Genomic DNA, 17,971 nt, shown 5'->3' with positions numbered 1-17,971 from the left:
CTGGCCTCTAGCCAAGGGAATCCTCTCCCCTCACTGTTCTTTCCTTTTTCTTTTTATAGTTATCACAATCGTATCTGTGGTGATTTACATCTACCCTGTGATTAAGACGGTATTTTGTCCACAGAGAATCCCTTGCCAGAGCAGACACCAAATCCACGTTTGCTGGCTTGGTTGAGATTCCTTTGCCTTCCGAGTGAGACTTGCTATATCTTGCCTCAGTTTCCCCTCCCCCTCAGATTACATTCAGGAAAATAGCTTCCCCATGATTTGTTACTAGAGTTGTTAGAATCAGAGCATGGGCTCCAGCAGCCCTAACAAGCTGTGCTTTGCAACTGGTTCTAAATATGTCAATTAAGTAGACAATGCAGTAGCGAAAGCAGAAAAAGATTTCTTTAATGTGGCAACATTAAGCAGAGGAACAATGAAGTCCAGGTATCTCCCAGGTGAACTTCAGGTATCTGGCATAAAGTTTGGGTCCTGGCCATTATTGTCTCTGGCTTTCAGTCTCTCTGGCAAAGTGGTCTGACAAGTTGTCAAAACTGTAAAATCTCTTTCCCTGAGACAAGTCCCTTCTCTAGCTGTTACCGCTTCATTCTTTCCCTTCATTCCCTGGAAAATTCCAATTTCTTGGGGGTCCGTTGTTTAAATAGTCTGATAGTCAAAGGGAAGATGATAAGGATCTCTTTAGAATATATTCATTCCTGCCAGGAAGTTGTTCATGCTTCCTCAAAGCATCTAACTATATGCTGTGTACCTAGGCTTGCCTTGCTATGAACCCAGGCAACACATGAATCAATTCAGGCCTCAGCTCCCCTAGTATCCCAGGAAGTTTTGTCTGTTCTGGGTGCCCATCCCATTGTGTATGGCCTCCCTAATTGTCAATTTCCCAAAGAGAGCTGGGGGACTGAAACAAGTGTCTACTGGCAGTAGACAGTCATAGAAACATCAGTTTCTTTCCGTTACCTTTTGGCACATATTGGGGGTTGCCTGAAACAAACATCTCTGATGTCAGGACTGCTTTCAAGGACTGTGATACCCTCTCTTCAACTAGAGCCAGGTGCTGGAGATTTAGAGGACTTACCCTGATTGCTGGGGGTCAGGTGGGGTGGCTGATTGGAAAATAAGCTGGACTCAGTGTGAGTAGTGAGGACTCTTAATCAAGAGTCCTAGGCAAGATACAGCCATTTATGGATTTTATATAAAAACGATAGACTTAAAACTCCAGCTGTGCGAAGATGCTTCTTGTGAGGCGAGGTCAGTAACCACGATAAAGCAGACAATGCTGGTGGCCTGGCCAAAGTGAGCTAGTAGAAGACAGAAGACTGAGCTCTCGGTGCAGAAATGGGAGACGAGCGAATTTCTAGACGATTGCAAGAGTACAGATTGCTAGAATACAGAAATGGCCCAGACCCCCTGCGCAAAACCCGCGCGCTGGCGCGTACAGGCTGGAGAAACCTGCTGAACCAGAGCTTGGGGAACGGTTTCCACCCGGAAGGCAAAGCAGAGGACCGGAAGGGAGGGGGCGGAAGTGCAGCGTTTAGCCGCAATCCTCGGATCTGCCCGCGAAGTTTCAATCAGCCGGCTGCGGAGGACGCTGGATAGGCGTCTTCACAGTTGATTTCCTCGGGACCCGGAATCTGAAAGGCACCCGCACTGAGACAAGTGAGCTGGGAGCACTCAGGCCCTGCCACCCGCAGTTTTATCCGAGCCGACCCGGGACCGAGGTCATAGACCACGCTCGCGCCAGTTCTGGAGCAGCCGTGGTGCGTTCTGGGGCGGGGGGGGGGGTCTTGCTCCCAATGGAGTCTAGCTAGAGGCGCCTCCCTTGGATATCTCTAAGGCGGAAGATATACACTAGCCTGTCAGCCCCATCTTAGAGTGGACCCGGAGGTCTGGAGAAGCTGAGTAACTTGCTAAGGGCTGCACAGCTTTACATACCATAACTCTGTTTTGCTACACCCCTCCGCCCCCACCTTGAGACAGGGTATCTTTATATAGCCCTGGCTCTCCTGGAACTCATTTTGTAGACCAGGCTGAAACCCTTCTGAGTGCTGGGATCAAAGGCATGTGCCTTCTGCCTCGCTACTTCATCTGCACTTGGGCGGAGCGTGGCTCCAACCTTAAGAGCTTTAGAGGCAGGAGGCATCCCATGATTCAGTGTGCCAGCCCTGGCCAAGAGGGATGCTGCCAGGTTCTTAGTCGCAGATTTCGGGTAGAGCACACAGATCGTGCTTGTTGTTTTGAAAAACAGATTTTTTTTTTTTTAAAGAGTAGGGTGGAATTTTGTGAGTCAGGAGATCATTCATTTGGTATCTTTACCTCTCTAAGAAGTAACTTTTTATATTTGAGACAGGGTCTCTATATATCCCTGGTTGCCCTGAAACTCAGTACGTAGACCGGACTGGTTTTGAACGCACAGAATTCTCCTTGCCTCTGCCTTGTGTCACCACGACTGGCTCCAAGCCCCTTTTGATAGGAAATAACAAGCTTCCTGACCTCTGCAGGAGTAACTTCCTAAAATGATTGGTGTAGTGGCCTGTGGCTACAAAGGCTTCTTTTCCTTGTCTGTGTTGTAGGGAATTCCTGCAGAGAGAAAACCGGTGCCACATGTTGCCAGCACTTACCTGGAGTGGCTGAAACCCTGAGATGTTCAGAGGGGTTTGTCTGACAGAACCAAACAGCCTGCATCTTGGCCCACCATTGTGTCCTCTTGAATATAGGCTGATATGCCCAAGGTAGTCCTGAATGGTGTGACAGTGGACTTCCCTTTCCAGCCCTATCCATGTCAACAGGAGTACATGACCAAGGTGCTAGAATGTCTCCAGAAGGTAAAGCTACAGACATTTCTTCTAGGGAAGGGACAACAAGGGTGTACCTTCAGCAAACCCCTATACCTCTACCCTTATCCATTCCAGACAGGTCACTTCTAGTGAGGTTATAAGAAACCATAACAAGTGAACAAAAGAGATAATTCCAGATAGTGATAGCTTTGAGAATGTCATGTTTCCCTTTTTGAGTAGATGGTGTTTTGTTTTGTGTTCATTTGGGGTCTGGAGGAGTGTTTCTACACAGCAGAATGGAAATGCCCAGCTCTGTGGGGGAAAAAAAATCTCTGAACTTTTTTTTTGAGGTGGGGGGGGGGTCTAACTGTTTCACCACAGCTGTTCTGAATAAGCCAGGCCAGCCTCCAACTCAGAGAGATTTTTCTGTCTCTGCCTTTGGAGTGCTGGGAGTAAAGGTGTGTGTCAACTATGGTTGACTTTTTTGTTTGAGACATGAAAAAAACAGTCTTTGAATTTAGGAGTGTGTAAGACAGATAACCTTAACTGAGTTTTTTGAGGTACCCTCTGGTATTGTAATCACCTTTTCCTCAGACATCTTGCTCATCAGATATCTGGAATGTAGGGCATCAAATTCCGTTTAGGTGGAGTGAATGTCTGGACCCAGAATTGCAGAAGAGTTTCCTATTTTGAGACTTGACACCTAATTAGTCATCCCACTATTTATATTAGACTGAAATACACTGTCAGATTTTGGGTAATACACTGAAATTATTTTGCTAATGAGGGCAGTCTTTTTTTTTTTTTTTTTTTTTTGTATGTTTGTTTTCTGAGGCAGGGTTTCATTACATAGCCCTGGCTGTACAGGAAATTGCTAGGTAGATCAGCCTGGCCTCAAAGTCACAGAGATCCACTTGTCTCTGCCTCCTCTCTGCCTGGGAGACAGAGGCAAGGAATTAAAGGTGTGTACCTGGCTAATGAGGGCAGGCTTTTAGGGCAAAGGTGGAAAATGTCATGAACTAATTTATGTCTTCTGGGTGTGGGCTGGGCATCTAAGAGCCATTTCACTTTCTCCCATTTCTCCACCCTCCACCCCCCCCCCACTCTTCCCCTCCTTGTTGCTGACTCCACTTAGAAAGTGAATGGCATCCTAGAGAGCCCCACAGGCACCGGGAAGACACTCTGCCTCCTCTGCACCACATTGGCGTGGCGGGAACATCTCCGTGATTCTGTTTCTTCCCTGAAGATTGCTGAGAGAGTTCAAGGCGAACTCTTTGCCAGTCGGCCTTTGTCATCTTGGAATGCTGCTGCTGCCAGTGAAGACTCCATAGGTGACTCTTATTTCCCCATCCCCACCCCCATCTTCTCCCTGGCCTCCTATGCCGATGATAGGGAAGGGATAGAGCCTGGGGCTGGGCCAGTTCACCCAGGCTTCCACTGTCTCTGGAGCAGAGTTTAAGAAAGCAGAATTTTGTATTATTCACATTTCTCACCATTCCTGGTATACACCTGGGGTCAGAGCAACCCACCATGTCTAGTGCCGGGTTTGCGATGTCTGCAGGGCTGAGTTAGCTCAGTGCTGCATGTATAAACACATTTGTAAATATATTGCCTCACAGCTACCCCTTTTCCTTGTGCTTGTACAGCTTGCTACACAGACATCCCAAAGATCATTTATGCTTCTAGAACTCACTCACAGCTAACTCAGGTCATCAGTGAGCTTCGGAATACTTCCTACCGGTATGTCAGCATATTCTCACCTCCAGAGATTATCTGGATAGTGATCTTGGTTTGGAGCTGTATCCACAGCCAGCTGAGTGTATGTGTGTAGCATGTTGGAGATGAAGACTGGCTGGGTTTTGACATACATTATGTGTGAGAAAGCACCTTTGAACTTTGAACTTATGGCTTTCCTTGTTCTTGAACTCTGGGCTTCTTGCAGGGCTGTCATGCCTTCTGGGGTTAGGGTCAGCTCTGGCTCCTTAAGGCAGCTTTGCTCATGATGGAAGAAGAATCTGCCTTTTGCCACAGCCCAACTGAGTCTTGATATTTTGCTAGGCTCCCATGTGGAAGAACCTTTACAATAGGTTGCTCTGTCCAGATTCTCTTGCCTTACCTACCACGTCCTTGTCTCCTTTGCTGTTTTCTGTGTGCTCCCATTTGTCTCCAGACAGTTCATGCTGCTGGGCCATATTGTGGTCTGCATGTTCTGAGGCAGCTCCTTCTTCACTCTTCCATTTTTTTCTTTTGTCAGGCCCAAGGTATGCGTGCTGGGCTCCCGGGAGCAGCTGTGTATTCACCCTGAAGTGAAGAAGCAGGAGAGTAACCACATGCAGGTAGGCTTTGGGGGACTCAGTCTCCATGATTCTACTGATTGGGTGGTGCCTGGATCTTAGAATTGTGCTCCAACAGATGCTAATCCTGGCCACTGTGCTCCCTGCTGGGCTGAGTCAGGGCTTAGAGAACCCAGGGAAGACAGATACAGGGAAGTTGCTGGTGAGGGCTGAGGGCCAGGGGTGGACCATTTCTTAGCCATTCCAGGTGAGCACTCTCTTTCCTCTTACAGATCCATTTATGCCGCAAGAAGGTAGCAAGTCGCTCCTGTCATTTTTACAACAATGTAGAAGGTAAAACCAACTTCTTAAAGCTGCTCCTGCTGGCTATTGTCAGAGTTTGGGTGCGGCTTGTGCAGCGTTTAGTAGTTCCACAACCTATCTGCTCTACCCTGTGTGACAGAGTATGACTATGTACCTGGGTACTGTCTTATTTTTGATGGGGGATCGCCTGCATTGGTATTATATGGAGAAGAGCTCGTGCAGTCCAGGAACCTGCTTTGCCTCTGGGAGCCTGGTCTATGCCTGACAGAAGTGGCCTTTGCCCAGTCTCACTGAGAACTAGGACCCTGAGTCTCCTAAAGTTGTTCATTTGGCAATATCTCACAGGTGTCATACTTGCAGCTGGGAGTTGAACATACCTATCTTCCCCAAAGTTGGTCCCTCCCCTTTTTCATTAGTGACAAGATAAGCTTCTTATAATGTGTCCCTCTCTGCTTTCTAACCCGAAGGGTCATTTATCTGCAGAACTGGCTACATGACTGGGGCCTTCAGCCTCTCCAGGACTAGAGTTCCTTTTTTTTTTTTTTTTTCTGCCCTACTGTTGAGGCTGAGATTCCCATAGGAAGTAGGGGGCTCAGGCTATGTGGCCCCAGAGCACTTCTCAGGCTTTGATGATCTGAGGATGCTTATTAAGTGCCCAGGGCACTAGACTTGAGGCCTTCATGTCTTACTGGTCGAGCCAGAAGCCTGAGCTCAGGGGGAGAGTCTCCCATCACTTACCCAGCATCTTTGTTTGAGCTCTTGGAGAAACAAGATAAGACATGGCTCTGTGGTCCTTCTTGCTTGCTTTGATTTTTGGTCTGATGTCGCTGAAGATTCTTAATCGTCTCAATGTGTGATTGTCCAGGCCTGAGATAATGATGTGAACCCGTGCCAGCCCTCAGGTCTCTGATCTGGATACTGTGACTCTGGGCCTGGTGACCATTTTGGAAATTCTCCATGATCAAAGTTGTAAATTCCCTGTCCTTGTTAGGTTCCTAGAGGGAGGACCTTCTGGAAGCCCTCAAGCCTATATGTCAGGGGTCTGTGGGGGAACAGGCAGGTATGTACAGACAGCACCAAGCATTTCTGCGGTGGCCTGGTTATGGGCAGTCCTCTGGCCTGTGGCCACTGCTCCTGTCTCCTGGTGGGAGACTACTGACTACCCTAAGTAAGTTTTTCCATGGGTGTCAGTTTGTCTTTTTTCTTCTTTTCTTCCTTCCTTCCTTTTCTGTGTCTGCATGTCATTTGAGTGTGTGGTGTTTGCAAAGGCAAGAAGAGGGCATTGGATCCTCTGAACTGGAGTCCCTGACAGTTGTGAGCCACCATGTAGGTACTGGAAATCAAACCTGGAACCTCTGGATAGTAGCCAGTCCTCTTAACTGCTAAACCATCTATCCAGCCTCCCCCTTCACCTTAAAACAGTGTATGTATGTCTGTGTACACATATGTACACATGAGTGTAGATACCTAGCCAAATGCAGGCATTGCATCCTCTGGAGCTGGAGTTAGAGATGGTTGAACTGACTGATCCCAGTGGGTATCGGGATCCAAACAGGTTCTTTGCAGTAGCAGCAGATTCTCTTAACTTTCAAATCATCTTTTTTTTTTTTTTTTTTTCCTTTTCTTCTTCCAAGACAGGGTTTCTCTGTGGCTTTGGAGCCTGTCCTGGAACTAGCTCTCTAGACCAGGCTGACCTTGAATTCACAGAGATCCACCTGCCTCAGCCTCCCAGGTGCTGGGATTAAAGGCATGCGCCACCAATGCATGGTTTAACCTTCAAATCATCTTAACAATTCCTTTCTTTTTCTATTTTGACAGCATCTCAAATAGCTTTGAACTTGCTTTGTAGCTAAGGATGAACTTGAACTTCTTGTTTCTACCTTCCAAGTACTGGGATTATAGGCATGTGCCAGCATCCCTGGTTTATGCAATGCTGGGGATTAATCCACGGTTTTTATATACTAGGGAAGAGTTCTACCATCTGAACCACATCTCCAGCCCTAGAAGGTGTTGTGTCTTCTCCCCTTGTCCATCTCTTTGCTTATAGCATTCCCTCTGCTTCGTCCTGGCTAATTCTGTTCACACTCCTGGCAAAGGAGGTGGATGTTAGGTGTTCCTTCAAATTATGTCAGAGGGTTCTGGTATGGTTCCCATGGGAACAACCCTAGCCAGTTTTCCACACTGTGTCAATCAGCACTTTGATGCCTGTATGCTTTGTGTTCTTCCCTAGGCCTCACCTACATTGTCCTTTCCCTTCACAGGTCCTGAGGGGTGAGGGTATTTTGGCCGCAGCCATGGCCCCATGCTATAGACTCCTTCCTCAGGGCTCTACGTTTCTTGTGACAGAAAGGAGCCATTCTACCTGGCTTAATAGCTCTGACCTCTATGTGTTTCCTTCTTAGGCTTCTGAGCTTAGTTTTATGCGCTACAAACCAGCTCGTTCTACACGTAGCTTTGGTTGTCTCACTGCTTGGCCTTTTGGGTAGTTGCTTATCTGCGAAATTGCTTGTCTGTTCTGGCAGGTTTTCTTCAGCTGGCCAGTGTTCACTGCCTTTGTAATAGGACGCAGCCCCATGGGTGTTTAAGAAGAAGAAGGTATTGTAGGGTTTATTTTATCTTACAGTTTGTAGTACATCATTCAGGGAAGCAGGGTAGGAAACTGAAGCAGAGGCCATGGAGGGGTGCTCCTTACTGGCTTGCCTCTTGTGGCTTGCTTGTCTTGCTTTCTTGTAATAACCAGATCATCAGCCTAGGGGTGACACCACCCACAGTGAATTGGCCTCTCCCCTACATCAATCATTAATGAAGAAAATGCATCAAAGGCTTGTCCTCAGGCCAATCTGTGGGGGGCATTTTCTCAATTGAGGCTCTCCCTTCCAAATGGCTCTAGCTTGTGTCAAGGTGACATAAAACTAGGCAGCACAAAAGGCTTGTGTTGGCTTTAACTTGTTAGATATGCTGAATGAGCAGCATGACCACTTTCCAACATGGGATTACAATAAGAGCTGGAAAGCAGAGAGCCGTTAGCAGTGCCATGGTAGCTTGTGTGTTCAGTCAAGATTCAAGTACTTCTGAACTTGAAGTGGTTTCTGAGAAACCGTTATCAGAAAGATTGAAAGTGGCTCTTGGAGAGACCACAGGTCTGATCCCACATCAGCTGTTGAGGAAGTATGATGGTTATGCATGGCAGTATGTCTACCCAAGGCTGTCCACATAAGCTGCTCAGGCTCTGCAGGACTTCTACCTGGAGCTCCAAAAACAGAGCCAGGGCATGAGCAGCTCACCCATCACCACCCGGCAGCTGGAATCTTTGATCTGTCTGACAGAGGCAGGAGCAAGATTAGAACTGAGAGAGAGGAAGCAATTAAGAAGATGCTGAAGATAGAATTGAAATTATGAAACATAGCATGCTAGGGACTTACTCACATGAATTTGGGATCCTGGATTTTGAGTGATCTCAGCTTGGCTCTGGAATAAGCAATAGATCAACAGCAAAAAGATTTATTTCTGCTCTCAACTTAAAATATATTTCAATTTCATCAACTTCTTCAGATTGCCAAAGAACTAAACATTCAGGTTGATCACTGAGTGACCGGTGTTACCTCTTTAAAAAGGCCCAAAGATTTACCACCTTCAGACTCCGTTTACAGACTTACCACGTCAGAGCCACCTGTGGTTTATTAATAGCTCACAAGCATCATAGTTACCAAAACTAAGTAAGTTCTGAAAAATGACACACAACTCTTTAAAAAAAAAAGTGTTATGGTCAACTAAGAAGTGGTGAAATTGTACATTAATAATCCATAATTTATCCAGAAGGTAAAAATTAAATTGTTTATATTATTTTATCTAATAACATAAGCATTTTTTTATACTTTTTCTTGTCATATTTTTATCAGTATTTCATAGTTTTATATATCAGGTGTCTATCAGGCATTCAGATAATACATAAACAAATGTATATGTGTTCTGATGAAACTTTATTTGTAACATTAAACTTTGAATTTCATTAAAAAAAAAAAAAGGCTTGCATTGTTGGTGAGAAAGGAATGTGGTAAAGAGCTGGAATGTTGCCTGGTTGGCATCCCAAAAGGAGATGGCAAGCCATCTCCACCTTGGAGTCATTCAGAAGTAGTTCTGGAACAACTCTTGCTAGGCACTGGTGGTGCACACCTTTAGTTCCAGCACTCAGGAGGCAGAGGCAGGCGGATCTCTGTGAGTTCGAGACCAGCCTGGTCTACAAGAGCTAGTTCCAGACAGCCTCCAAAGTCACAGAGAAACCCTGTTTGGAAAAACCAAAAAACAAAACAAAACAAACACCCCCCTCTCTCCCAAGAACAACTCGTGTCATCTTTATCCACCTGTGTCTTCTTGCCCTGTCCTGTGCTAACCCTCTGCAGGCATCCCTTCCTCGGCACTGTGTGGTTGGCAGTCTCTTCCTAAGACATTCCAGTAGTTTCTGGTCAGGGGATTGTGTTGTGGCAGGATAGTCCTTAAGGGCCTTTCTGCCTTGTGCCTTGTAGACAGCACAGATGATGCCTATTTCTGAGCTGCTGTTCCAAGGAATGGAATGGACTACAAGTTGGTCTGGGTAGACGCTGCCGGGGTGCCCTGCTATGGCATTTGAGGTGCCAGCTTTCCTTTTGGTGCCAATCTGGGTCCACTGATCGGTAGAAAACTAGGACAAGTGGTACTATTTTATATTATTACTGTTTTTTTTGGGGGGGGAGGGAGCAGGCTTTCTGTGTGTAACAGCCCTAGCTGTTCTATAATTTGCTCTGTAGACCAGGCTGTCCTTGAACTCAGAGAGATCTGCCTACCTCTGCGTCCAGAATGCTGGGATTAAAGGCGTGCATCACCATGCCCAGCCTATTTTTTATGCTTTGAATGATGATGACAGATTGTGAGTCTGTGGGATTCTCTGCCCCACTCTACCTTAGGAGGACTTGTGGCCTTTCCTGTCCTGTTTTGAGATGGCCAGGGGTAGACAGGCTGCTTGGGACTTTGGGAGATAATGGTACCTGGAGATGGAGCTTCTTTTCCACCTGGTCCTGCTGCCCTTAGTCCCAAATAAATATACAGAAGCTTATATTAAGTATAAACTGTTTGGCTGATGGCTCAGGCTTCTTACTGGCCAGTTGTCTTTTAATTATTAACCCATTTCTATTAATCTAAATATTTCCATGTGGTCTTACTGGAGAATGCCCAGACATCCTACCTTCCTGGCATCTATATGGTGCCCTCTGGTGGCTCACCCTCTGCCTCCTCTCCCAGAATCCTCCTTGTCTGGTAGCCCCACCTATACTTCCTGCCTGGCTACTGGCCAATCAGTGTTTCATTCACCAACCAATAAGAGAAACAGATACAGAAGGACATCCCCCTCATTTCTGTCTAAATAAAAAGAAAGGTTTTGCTGGGCGTTGGCTCACGTCTTTAATCCCAGCACTTGGAAGGCAGAGGCTGGTGGGTCTCTGAATTTGAGGTCAGCCTGGTCTACAGAGTGAGTTCCGGGACAGGCTCCAAAGCAATACAGAGAAACCCTGCCTCGAAAAACCAAAACAGAAAAAAAAAGAAAGGTTTTAAACTTTAACATAGTAAAATTATGTATAACAAAACAGTTTTCAAGTAAGAACTATAGTTGACAATATTTAGTCAATTAACATTTTACATAATTTAAAGAAAAGGTCCTATATTCTAACTTATCTGTGTGAGTCTACAGTTTTATGTGTTACTTACCTGTTATCATAACTAAGGGAAACCATAACCATAACTATCCATCTTCAACTTCATCAAAGACCTCAGAAGGATAATATATAAACTCTAGAACTGACAGACATGGGCGCCAGGAACCTTAGACTGGTATCTGTCTCCCAAGTACAGAGCAGGACTCTCTTGAGATCACTTCAGGTTGTGATCTGGTAAGGATTCTTTGTGGTAAGTTCCAAGGTAGAATAGCTCTGTGTTGCCAGCATCATAGGAGCTCTTCTGTCTTGGCCGTCTCTTGGGCTCTTTGGACACTCACGTGGACCTGAGCATGTGTGCTTACTCTATATCTTACCTGCAGAGAAAAGCCTGGAGCAGGAGCTGGCTACCCCCATCCTGGACATTGAGGACCTTGTCAAGAATGGAAGCAAACACAAGTGAGACCTCTCCCTGTGAAGCCATGGCTGTTTTATCCTTCACTGATAGGCTCTCACATGAGAAGCACGATATATTTGCTTTTCTTTTTATGAAACTAATAACGTGAAAAATATTTAACCAGTTCTGAGGGATATAAGGTGAAAAATATGAAATCAGTTCCTGTTCCCTGTCCCTTAGCCCACTCCAGGATGGCCATTGTGAACAGTGTCTGTATGTACAAGCATGGTTTTGTTTGTTCTTATTTTCCAAATGCTCTCTGGCTTAGCATATCATGGATGGCTTTTCTTGTGGGTATATGAAGTTTAACTCCCTTCTGAGGATAGTAAATATATGGGGTCGTTTTGTTTTGTTTTGTTTTATTTGAGACAGAACTCCATGTAGTCCGTGTTGACTTCTAAGATTTGCTGTGTAACTTAAGATGACCTTGAACTTCTAAGATTTGCTGTGTAACTTAAGAATGACCTTGAACTTCTGGTCCTCTTGCCTCTACCTCCCACATCTTGGGATCATAGGTGTACACTGCCAAGCCTGCCAGTATGTCTGTGGCTTTTGTAGCTTTGCAGATTAAGTGGTGCTTAAGAAAAACTTCATCAGCCAAAGCCGTATGTAGTTCTTGCCTGATTTGCTGATTTGTGTGAGGCCTTGGGGTTCCATCCCCATTATTGTAAAAAAGGACAGATTGAGACTTGAGACTTTGTTACACCAAGGAGAGAACTTCTTTCCTTCTTTCCTTCCTTCCTTCCTTCTTTCCTTCCCCCTTCCTCCTTCCTTCCTTCTTTCCTTCCTTCTCTCTCTTGTATTCTTTCTTTTTGTTTGTTTGGGTCTTTTTTTTTTTTTTTTTTTTTTTTTGTTTCTGGTGACCTATACCCAGAATTGGGGCTAGATGGAGGGTTTCTTTGTTTTTGTTTTTTATTTAGGCTTTGAGCTCACTATGTGACCAGTATAACCATAAACACACACACACCATTTTGTAATTTTTGTATTTGTATGGCATGGGTAGGTGTAGACCCTTGGATGGTTGTTTTTTTGTTTTTTTGTTTTTTTTTTTTTTTTGTTGTTGTTTTCTACCTTAAGATAAAGTCTCTCTTTATCATTTGAGTATTCCAGGCTGACTGGCCTGAAACTTACATCTCTCTGAGATTATAGTTTCTGGCTTTGTATGGATTTTGGGGATCTGGACTGCATTCTTCAAGCTTATATGGCAAATTCTTTACTCACTGAGCCACTTCCCTCGCCTGCTGACCTTGATGCCTGCTCTCAGTTGTTGAGTGTTGAGATGGTGCATACACTACCAGGTTGGGTTTATATGGTACCGGGGATTGAACCCAGGGCTTTGTACATGTCAGACAAACATTCTACTAACTCAGTTACATTCTCAGCCCATTATTTGGGTGGTATGTGTGTATATATGATTGGTGTGGGTGTCAGAGAACAGTTTTGTGGAGCTGGTGCTCTTTATCAAATTTTATATAGATTCTAAGATTCGAACTGAGGTCATCAGGTTTGTATGGCAAGTGATTTACTTGCTGAGACCTTTTCCTGATCCCATCAAGTTCTGGCTTTGTGTATAGAATGAAAGGCTCCTCTTTTATCAGAGAGCATAATGGCTCATGTAGTGATTGTACCTTTGGCATAGCCCCTGTGAAGGGACTTACAGGGTCTTGTCTCCTTTTACATCCAGAGTGTGTCCATACTACCTTTCTCGAAACATGAAGCAGCAAGCTGACATCATCTTTATGCCATACAATTATTTGTTGGATGCTAAGGTGAGGAGTTGATTACTTATGTCCACGGTTGTCTCTGTTCTTTGAGGGGCTGCCTGAGCTTTTGTTAGGTCCTCAGAGAGCAGATGTGAGGAGGAGGCCTCTTTTCCATTTACGGCTGGGTGGAAGGCCTGTCCAGATGTAGCTGTGAGTAGCCCAGAAGGATGAGTTCTGAGCTTCCTAGGCATAGGCAGGCTGACTAGGATGAGAAGGGCCCAGGCTGTTACCTTTGAGCCTGTTCTTTCTTACCCTTGGTCTTGACAGTTGAGCTCAGTCACTTTCAGATCAGACCACAGGCAAGTACAGGTGACTCAGGAAACTGAGTATTTTTGTCCTTCTTGATGCTCTGTTTGTCTGGTCATCTTTTTGTGTACTACTCATTTCATTTAACATAGCTAGCATTTTTTTCTTAAAAATTTTAAGTTATGACTGAGTAGTGGTAGCACATGCCTTTAGACCTAGCACTCAGGAGGCAGAGGCAGGCGGATCTCTGTGAATTCAAGGCCATCCTGGTCTACAGAGTGAGTCCCAAGACAGACTCCAAAACTACACAGAGAAACCCTGCCTCAAAAAAACCAACATTTAAGTTCAAGGACAAGTTACTGGGGAAAAGAATTTCTATTTTTGTTTCCACAAAAAATAAAAAACTGTGGATTCCTTCCAGACTAATGTGGTTTGATCAAGCCAGGCCCCCTGAAACAGTCACTGATGATCCAACATTCAAAACAGCTTGGACAAAGCAGCCTGACAGACTACAGCCAAGATTTCTACAACTTCTTAGGATCCCCATGACAGCGCCCCCTATCAGCAGGAAATAGTTTAAAAAAAACGACGCCCAAATTCCCAAATATTGTTTATAAATATTTGGTTTCATTTAAATGGACTTGGTTATAAATGGGTAGTGATCACAGCCAATTATTTTTAAAGGTTAAAAAGAAAATTATGGTATAGATATACATAGTTTGTTTTGGAATGGATTTTCATTTATTGATACAATTTAAGGTCAATTTTGTCATATGTATATTTCTCCTCTTGTTTGTATAGCTTATTTAGAAATGTAATGTATAATATAGTACAGATTATAGATAATTACCTATGATAGTCAAAGCTTAGAGTTTAGTTAGGGTTTTCAAGATACACAGAGATGTATTTAAGATAGATAGAAATTCTTCAAACCTTTCAAAGACCTACAGAATATGGCATTTAAAATGGTTTAGGGTTTTACTTGACAATGAGACATAAATGCTCCAAGTAACACCACCTATGTCAAAAAGAAAGATGGACATCGAAGAAATACATTATAAAGTTTGCTTCCACTATGGCAAGACTAGCCATTTGGACAAGATACTGCTCTTGTCTGGACTGTTTGACTTTATACTGTATAAACTGGACATGTAGGGCCCAAAGAAAAGTGACTGCTGATTCAAAATGGACATTGCTATAGAGTTCCTGCTTCATGGAAGAGTCTGCGAGACAGTATACAGGACACAGAGGAAAGTGACTGACAAACTGCCAATACAAAAAGACAATTTAAAGTTTCCTGCTTTGCTGAAGAGTCTGCCAGACACACTATGGCCTATGGACTAAAGATGGAAGATTACAAAAAAACTTCAGGTGACTAACAAGGCAAAATGTCTCTGTCATTTCTAGAGTTTATATACTATCCTTCTGTGGTCTTTGAAGGAGTTAAAGACTGATAGCTATGGTTATAGTTTTCCTTAGTCAGGATTAAAGATAAGTAAGACTTTAGACTCACAAAGATGAAATAGATGATAAAATAGTTTCTTAAATCTTGATAAATGTTAATGGACTAAATAGTGTTAACTATGATTCTTATTTGATAACTGTTGTGTTATATATTTTGCTATGCTAAGTTTAAAACCCTTCTTTTTATTTAGACAGAAAAGAGGAGATGATGGGAGATGTCATTCTGTATATGTTTCTCATACTGGTTAATAATAAAGCATTGTTGGCCAATAGGAAAGGAAGATAGGAGGGACTAGGAGACAAGGAGGAAATAGGAAGTAGGATGGGGGTCAAGATGGAGAGTCAGGAGAGAGCAGTATGCGGCAGCCGGCTCCCGGTAAGAAGAACACGTGGACACACATAGATTAACACAAATGGGTTAATAACTAAGGCAGAGCTAGCCAATAAGAAACTAGTACCTGGCCAACAGTATAATATCAAATACAGAGTCTCTGTGTATTATTTGGAGCTGGTGCGGCGACAGGACAATACCAGGCGGCGGGCGGAAAAACCCGTACTACTTACACTGGTCTACAGAGTGAGTCCCAAGGCAGACTCCAAAACTACACAGAGAAACCCTGCCTCAAAAAAACCAAACAAACAAAAAAAGAAATCACTGCAAAATCCTGAATGGCAAGTGTGTCCCTGTAGCTCAGTGGAGCAGTAGTTAGTGAGCTCAGTACTGTAGTACAGGGTTTTCACATACACACCAAAGGAAATGGAATGGAAATTTGTGGTTTTTATGAGATCTTCAAAACATGGTGCTGGAATAGGTGGATATTCACTTGGAAACAATGAGCCTTATTCCTTTCATTATGTAAGGGTAAATGCAAAGGGTGAAATTGAAATTTCTTGAAGGAGTAGAGGAGGTCTGTGCAGCTTCAGAGTAAGTTGAGATTTTATTTATTTTATTTTAGTAATTGTTTTGTTTTTTTATATATTTTGGAACGGCATCTCTTATGTATCCTGGTCTAGCTTAAAGTCACTTTTTCTTCTGCTTGTCTACTGAGTGTGGGATTATAGTATATTACGTTATGCTTGGCTTGAGGCTGAGGATTCTTATTTTCTTCTTCTTTTTTTTTTTTTTTTTTGTGCGGGGTGTGTTTCAAGACAGGGTTTCTCTGTGTAGCTTTGGAGCCTATCCTGGAACTCACTGTAGATCAGGCTGGCCTTGAACCCACAGAGATTCACCTGCCTCTGTCTCTCAAGTGCTGGGACTAAAAGTGTGCCCCACTACCGCCCGGCTCTGAGGATTCTTACTTCATATTCATTTTAATAGCATAAGTCATAAATAAAATATTAAAAAGTTAGGTTTTTTTTCAAGCTTAGACAATGAGATGGGGTCTCATTGTATAGCCCTGGCTAGTTTGGAACTCACAGAAGTTTGTCTGCCTCTGCCTCCTGATTGCTACCACACTCTTGAAAGGAAGTTAGTATAAACTCTAACATTAAATTATTCTTTCTACAGTATATTCGTTAAATTTGAAAGAAAGTTGTAAATCATTTATTTGTGTGTGAGTACATGTATGCATGAGTCATAGTGCATGTGAACGTCGGTCAGAGGACAACTTGCAAGAGTTGGTTCTCTTGTACAATGTAGGTCTCAGATTTAACTCAAGGCTCGGATGCATGCCTTACCTTCTGAGCCACCTTGATATTCCCACTGTTAATTTTTTTTTTAAAACAGATTTATTTATTATGTATATTGTGTTCTGTCTGCATGTATGCCTGCAGGCCAGAAGAGGGCACCAGATCACATTACAGACAGCTATGAGCCATCATGTAGTTTCTAGGAATTGAACTCAGGTCCTCTGGAAGAGCAGCTAGTGTTCTTAACCACTGAGCTATCTCTCCAACCCCAGTTAAAAATATTTTTTTAACATTAATTCTAGTTGAAAATTGTGTGTGTGTATGTTTGTATACTTTCTTAGATATGCATATATATGTATGTGTATACTCATTTATACATACACAGATACTAGAGTCAAATTTTATTTTTATCATTGCACATGCTATGTGAAAAAGTAACAGTGCTTAGTTAAATTCATGCACTGCAAACTTCCTTGCTAATATGCATATTAAAATTCTAATATGTCAGAATTCCAGTGCTTATTTATACTATGTACACATTTGATTTTTATTTATCTAAAGTGGACACACGGCCTGCATTCTCAGCTGGCCCTGCCTGACTCAGCTCTAGCCCATGGTACCTTCCCTTTGTAGAGTCGGAAAGCACACAGCATTGACCTGAAGGGGACAGTCGTGATCTTTGATGAAGCTCACAATGTGGTGAGTCCCCTTGGCTTCTGTGCCAAGTGTTTCCTGTCTGTCCCAGCTTACTAGATGTTTTCTGGAGAAGCTCCACCTTGGACACAGAGGCCTAGTTCTTAGCACTGAGAGATCCAGGTGCTGCTGCTTCCCTGATGGTCTGTCAGCTGCCTTAACTGGACCAGAGACTGTCCAGTTGGGCTTCGGATGTGCCCTTAGGTGCAGGATCCATACTTGAACCTCTTACTGGGCTTCTCCCCTTTTACCCAGTTGGTGGGGGTACCCTGGCTCTGTTATCTCTCGTACCATACTCTGTTGTCTTTCCTACATGTCTCTGCTCTTTAGGCTACTTGGCTTGACCCTTCAGTGTAGACAGCTGCCCGTCTTTGGTGGCAATAGCAACAAGAGTGTGTTCCTGGAGGCCCTCCTGGGTCCTTTGTCCCTTCTCACCATGACATTATCACAGTGACTCCACCAGCCCTATCTCTGTTGCCACTGCTTACTCAGGGTCGTATGGAATGAACAGCCTCATCCTTAACTGCTATGGAGCCTGGGATGAGATTGACAGAGAGCCAGGTCCCCCCACCCCAAGCAGGGCCTCACTTCGTACTTGGCTCCAGGAAACTGTTGCTATGGGAATTATTGAGCTGATATGTTGTATCTTCCTGCTCTTCAA

At 44.0% G+C, this 17,971-nt stretch overlaps 1 protein-coding gene across 3 annotated transcripts in view; it reads left to right on the top strand.

Moving 5' to 3' along the window:
- The first annotated feature begins 1,527 nt into the window (after nucleotides 1-1,527).
- Nucleotides 1,528-17,971, top strand: part of Rtel1 (regulator of telomere elongation helicase 1) — a 33,848-nt gene continuing 17,404 nt past the window's right edge. For 2 of the 3 annotated variants that reach the window (XM_051184490.1, XM_051184470.1), the window contains exons 1-9: nucleotides 1,570-1,763; nucleotides 2,577-2,828; nucleotides 3,916-4,111; nucleotides 4,427-4,520; nucleotides 5,035-5,116; nucleotides 5,347-5,407; nucleotides 11,442-11,517; nucleotides 13,200-13,284; nucleotides 17,251-17,316. In XM_051184490.1, coding sequence (XP_051040447.1) covers nucleotides 2,727-2,828; nucleotides 3,916-4,111; nucleotides 4,427-4,520; nucleotides 5,035-5,116; nucleotides 5,347-5,407; nucleotides 11,442-11,517; nucleotides 13,200-13,284; nucleotides 17,251-17,316 — 762 coding nt within the window. In that variant the 5' untranslated portion in view covers nucleotides 1,570-1,763; nucleotides 2,577-2,726. Of the gene's footprint in view, nucleotides 1,764-2,576; nucleotides 2,829-3,915; nucleotides 4,112-4,426; nucleotides 4,521-5,034; nucleotides 5,117-5,346; nucleotides 5,408-11,441; nucleotides 11,518-13,199; nucleotides 13,285-17,250; nucleotides 17,317-17,971 lie in introns of all 3 variants that reach the window. The other variant, XM_051184479.1, reaches the window with a different exon arrangement.

Source organism: Phodopus roborovskii, unplaced genomic scaffold, assembly GCF_943737965.1.
Source record: "Phodopus roborovskii unplaced genomic scaffold, PHOROB, whole genome shotgun sequence".
Lineage (NCBI taxonomy): Eukaryota > Metazoa > Chordata > Mammalia > Rodentia > Cricetidae > Phodopus > Phodopus roborovskii.
Note: the sequence above shows the minus strand (reverse complement) of the source record. Positions and strands in the feature narration are given on the sequence as shown.